This window comes from Alosa alosa, chromosome 12, assembly GCF_017589495.1.
Source record: "Alosa alosa isolate M-15738 ecotype Scorff River chromosome 12, AALO_Geno_1.1, whole genome shotgun sequence".
NCBI classification, from domain to species: Eukaryota; Metazoa; Chordata; class Actinopteri; order Clupeiformes; family Clupeidae; genus Alosa; species Alosa alosa.
The window spans coordinates 9925649-9931823 of NC_063200.1; the positions used below are offsets into that span (position 1 = coordinate 9925649).

At 44.8% G+C, this 6175-nt stretch overlaps 1 protein-coding gene across 2 annotated transcripts in view; it reads left to right on the top strand.

Annotated features, from left to right (window-relative positions):
- The window catches only part of si:ch211-127i16.2 (probable flavin-containing monoamine oxidase A), a 62465-nt gene that overhangs the window by 11091 nt on the left and 45199 nt on the right, over positions 1-6175 (top strand). For both annotated transcript variants that reach the window (XM_048259870.1, XM_048259871.1), the window contains exon 7: positions 2380-2464. In XM_048259870.1, coding sequence (XP_048115827.1) covers positions 2380-2464 — 85 coding nt within the window. The remainder of the gene's footprint in view (positions 1-2379; positions 2465-6175) is intronic.

A 6175-nucleotide genomic window follows, 5' to 3' on the forward strand; every position in this document is an offset into this window, starting at 1 on the left:
AACAAGACAGAATAGTCAGGTGGAAAGTCATTGGCAGTATCACAATGTGTGTGTGTGTGTGTGTGTGTGTGTGTGTGTGTGTGTGTGTGCCTACTTAAAATCTCTACCCTCTTAACAAGAACAAAAAATGCAACACCGTTTTATTATCTTCTGTTTTTCAAATATCGCCAGTGGTGACCACTTCAGAGTAAAATCATTGCAGAGTGTGTATGTGTGTGTGCAAGTGTCTGACTGTGAATACCTGTGTGTGTGTGTGTGTGTGTGTGTGTGTGTGTGTGTGTGTATTTTTATACTTAAGCCCTTCCATCAAAATGCCCCCCAGTTAGGGATGCACGATATATCGGCGGCCGATATATTATTAGCCGATAAGTGAAAAAATGAAAATATTTATTATTTTGCGGCGATATTTTTTAAAGTCCTAATTTAGGCCTATGTAAGGTCCGTCTGGCTACACTGAGCTAGTACTTGAGCTTGGTTGGCTATACTTTTTCCTCAATATAATGTCAGCGGTGTGAATGTATTTCACCACTGTAACAAAATCTGTGGATATCGCTCATTTGGGAATCTGTGCATCTCAAAATTCTCTCGCGGAATGATCCGCCATTTAACCTTAACAGAGCGGAGCTCAGCCCCATGTAGAGCCGCCTTGTGCTGGTGTGTTTGCACTTTACCGCTGGTCGGGAAACAAATAAACAAACTCGTTAGTGGGACGAAAGTACATAAGTAGGCCTAGTTCTAAGTAGTGTTTTAGTATTATATTTGCATTACTTTAGCTTGGGTTTTTTTTTTTTTTTTTTTTTACTTTTTTGATCCCGTGAGGGAAATTTGGTCTCTGCATTTAACCCAATCGGTGAATTAGTGAAACACACTCAGCACACAGTGAGGTGAAGCACACACTAATCCCGCAAGAGTGAGCTGCCTGCTTCAACGGGCGGCTCGGGAGCAGTGAGGGGTTAGGTGCCTTGCTCAACGGCACTTCAGCCAAGAGCCCACTGGTCGGGACTCGAACCGGCAACCCTCCGGTTACAAGTCCAGAGTGCTAACCAGTGGGCCACGGTTGGGCCCACTGGTTTTGTAGGTTGGGCCCACAGTGGGTTTTGTATTATTACCTAGAAATTTGCTAACCATTCGTGCTTCAATTCCAGACAGGTCATCATAATAAGTTATTAAAACCTTCGGGGCTAACTCCTTTCATTTCTGCTGCAGCAGGTTGTGCGCAACAGAGTAGACGGACATAAGATACAGTCTGAGGAGTTGCAGCTTTATTCAGTTACCCGCAGTTGAAACTAAACCTAAGTTTCCCTCACAAACTCTGGTTTGGTCGCTATACTGTAGCTTATTCCAAGCTGAGCAGTTTATGAGCCGTTTAGTCCTAAATGAAAACGATTCAAACTCTCTAGCCACTCACCGCATAATTCACTGGACGCCAGGTTCACTTAAAGGAGCCACACATACTGTAGGGCTGGCTACTGTTATGTTGTTGACTGCCGTACTATTGAGGACTATTATGAGTTCTGTCCATCATTTGGTGGTAGGTAAAATTACTGCAATAAAATTATGCTTATTAAATGCTTTCCCCAAATCACTTTTCATAATTTTTTTTCAAGAGTAATATTATCGGTTATCGTATCGGTATCGGCCACAACAAACTAATAAATATCGGTTATTCCATATCGGTGCATCTCTACCCCCAGTCATTTGCTATCCATTAGCGTCAGGCTAACTCTCCGCTCCCCAAGAGTATCCAGGCCCCAAGGGTCGTCCACCAGCCCTCCCTGGCCAACGGCTGGAGTTTGTATCTGTGTGTGTGTGTGTGTGTGTGTTTGTGTGTGTGTGTATGTGTATGGGTGTGTGTGTGTGTGTGTGTGTGTGTATGGGTATGGGTATGGGGTGTGTGTGTGTGTGTGTGTGTGTGTGTGTGTGTGTGTGTGTGTATGGGTGTGTGTGTGTGTGTGTGTGTGTGTGTGTGAGCTGCACGACGGGGGCCTCCTGGACTTATGTTTCAGAAATGGCCCCCTGAGAGGTCCAGTTCTGGAGCGGAATATCAATTGACAAGCCTGGTCTGCCAGGTCTCAGACATGCTGCTGATTTTATGGGGCTTCTTTTAAACTCTCTGTTGTCTGCAGGTTGAATATATTGGCAGAACATTTAAATTTCCTTTTATCTTGTGTGTGTGTGTGTGTGTGTGTCTGCGTGTGTGTCTGTGTGTTTGTGTTGGTCTCTTTTACGTGTGTGTGTGTGTGTGTGTGTGTGTGTGTGTATTTGTCTGAATGTGTTATATTCAACAGTTGTGAGTGTGTTTTTGTGTGTGTGTGTGTGTGTGTTTGAAGTAAAGGTGTGTGTTAGTGTGTGTAAATAATGCATCTGTATTGCTCCCAGGGAGATGATAGTGTGGAGGTGAGGACACCAACTGAGTCATTCTCCTGCAGACTCGTCATCGTCACCTGCCCCCCTCACATGGCAGGTCAGTGTGTGTGTGTGTGTGTGTGTTTGCCAGTCAATTGTGTGTTTGTGTGTGTGCGCGCGTGTGTCTTTGCCTGTCATTTGTGTGTTTTTGTGTGTGTGTGTGTGTGTTTGAATGCAGAAAATAAAAGTGTATGTATGTGTGTATCCCTTCTCCTTTAAGACACTATTCTGACACCTTAGACGTGGCGCTTCCTGTTAACTGGTTATGCCTGACTGCTCTACCTGAGGATTTGTTGCTGCTGCTGCTTAGCTTAGAGCTTAGAGCGCTCTTGAATTTCCCCTTGGGGATCAATAAAGTATCTATCTATCTATCTATCTATCTATCTATCTATCAACATGTGTGTGTGTGTCTGTCTTAATAGTGTTGACATTGAGGGGAGCGTTAATTTATTTTCATTGTGTCCCCTAGGTTATATCTGTGGCCTGAAATGCCTTGTATGTGAAAAAAACCTTCTTCCTGAAGTACTTGAATACTTGAATTTATTTTGTATGTGTATATGTATTATGTATGTGTGTGTGTACAGTAGTTGTGTGTGTGTGAGAGAGATATATAAAGAGAGAGGGTGAAAGTGTGTGTGTCTCTGTGTGGTTGTTTGTTTGTGCATGCGTGCGTGTGTGTGTGTCTGTGTGTGTGAGGGGATGTAGTCCTTTGCTCTGAGCCTTGGGCCTTGGCCAGCCTACTTTTGATTAGACTGGTCTAGGAACAATGCTGAATTATGCAGCACCTCCATGGAAGGCTCCCTGCCATTACACCACTAATATTTTGGAGCGTATGTGGTGAGTTTGAGTGTGTATGTGTGTGTGTGGTGTGTTTGTGTGCATGTTTGTGTGTGTGTGTGTATGTGTGTGTGTGTGTGTGTGTGTGTGTGTGTGTTTCTCTGTAGCAGCACCTTCTGTAGTAGACTTTCTAGCAGCTCTTTAAGCTGTGTGTGTGTGTGTGTGTTTCTCTGCAGAATCTTCTGGAGTAGACTGACATGTTGTATCTGAAACATCTTTAAGCTGGAGGGAGAACTGTGAATTAGACATTCTTTCCACACACAACCAGAGATGACTAATATAACCACTGAAACCTAAAAGAGAAAGAGTGTGTGTTTGTGTGTGTGCGTGCGTGTGTGTGTGTGTGTGTGTGTGTGTGTGTGTGTGTGTATGTGTGTGTGTGTGCATGTTCCAAATAATGATGGAATCTGGCAGTCATGAGCACATTCATGTTCAGGATGTGACATGCTTTGGAAATCAGCTGGCAGTTTTCTTATCCATCGACCCAAACGTCAAGAAATTCAACAGATTCAAATTCATATTCTGACAGTAAGACAAACAACAAGCAACACCTGCATACAAACAAAGACAAACAATGGAAAACAATAAACATAGATGCAAACATAAATGTAAACATACACTTACTAACATCCACTCCAACTTGTATTTGGAGATCCTCACACAACCTCAATCCATTCAATAATAAACACCCAAACATACACACTAAGACATTCATGACAATAATAAACATCCAAACATAGTCACTGTAAGACATTCATGTCAATAAATAATAAACACCCAAACATAGTCATTGTAAGACATTCATGTCAATAAATAAAAAAACACCCAAACATAGACACTGTAAGACATCCATGTCAATAATAAACACCTGGACATACACACTAAGACATCCATGTCAATAATAAACACTTGGACATACACACTATAGGACATCTGCAAACACATGCATTCTGGCCCAAAGCCACAGAAACGCAATTGTATTCTACTATTCATTACAAAGAAAAATGCATTTCATCAAATATAGAGGCATATCCTCATTTGTTTCCTAGAGGACATCATGGTCACGGTCACGGATACACACACACACACACTCACACACAGATGGACAGCCTAGCTGTCTGGAGAGGGATTTCCTGTTTGGTGAGTTCTTGCATCAGTTGTGGCGTATTCAGTAGTGCAGGCTCTCCCTGGCTAGGCCCATCTATCTTTTATAATGAGCCCAGACTGCCACCCCAACCCACAGACACACACAGACACAGACACACACAGACACAGACACACACACAGACACACACAGACACACACACTAGCTGATTTATGGGCTGCTGGGGCGGACTGGATATGGGCCTGCGCTGGTGCCAACCTGCCTTGCTGGGATATGAAAGCAGCGACACACTGACACTGTGAGCGATCAGCATGAGATTTATGCACACACACATACACACACACGCACGCACGCACGCACACACATGCACGCAGACACACACATACACACACACGCATGCAGACACACACACACACACACACACACACACACACACGCACATACACACACACAAACACATGCTGTCTTGTTCATACATACACACACACACACATACACACACATGCTCTCTCGTTCATACACATACATACACACACACACACAAACACACACACACACACACACATTCTGTTTTGTTTATACACACACACACACACACACACACACACACACACACACACACATGCTCTCGCTCATATATACATACACACACACATGCTCTCTCATCCCCTTTTCTGCTCTCACTCAGGCACATGCTATATACACAGGCCTAAATACACACACACACACACACACACACACACACACACACACACACACACACACACTCGTGCACAGTGGCATTTCAGGGCCCATTCCTGCCAGTGCTGTCATCACTAAACAGTTGTTCCATCACAAAGCCACTCACCAGGGTGTGTACTTACAATCAGTGAAGCATCCAGCCTACTGACCTACGTGCGTGCGTGCGTGTCTCCACAGTGGCTGTGTGTGTGTGTGTGTGTGTGGGGGTGTTTGTGTGTGCGTGTGGGTTTGTGTGTGTGTGTGTGTGTGTGTATCTGTGTGAGAGAGAGAGAGAGTAAGAGAAAGTTTGGCCTTGATCAAACTGCCAGCCTGAATTTTTACTTATGAATTTTTATTTATGACCACCGAGCAGCGAAGCAGGAGTCATATAGTTTGAGTTTTTTCCGGATTTTTTTTTTCTTCAGTAATTTTGTGTCAACGATTCCCAGGACACTGAAAGACCGGGCTGCTTGGTGGGCACGTAGTCCCACAAGGATGACACGAAACCATCTATCTATCTATCTATCTATCTATCTATCTATCTAGTAGGCCACGGCTGCCCCAACATATCACAGCTCAGGGTGTCCTTGGAGGCAGCTGGGCTTCCTGGAAGGAGTCTGGAGAAGAGAGGGCAGGAGATGAGACGAGACGAGACGAGACGAGACGAGACGAGACGAGACGAGAGGAGAGGAGAGGAGAGGAGAGGAGATGAGATGAGATGAGATGAGATGAGATGAATTGGGTGTCTCTTGATGGAAAGTTCCATTTACACAAAGTTTTGTCATCTCTGGTGTGCTGCATAACATGCGTCTGCAGTTCTCTCCCCCTCTGGCTGTATAGCCTGGAGGTCTCAGAAAGGTCTCGGCGAGGTCGCACGGACCTCTCGGAGTTGCACCGTCGCTCACAGCTATGTTTACCTCGAGAAGGAAGTGCTAAGTGTCCTGCACGTCACTGTTTCCCTGGCAACCGCTGTGACAGGGGTGCTAGGAGGCAGAGGGATTGGAGAGGCGTTGGCTACACAAACAAACAACACAACAACAGAAACAAACAAGATGTCAACAGCAAGCCTCAGGTGATGGGGGGTTGGGGGGGATGGAGCACAGGGGG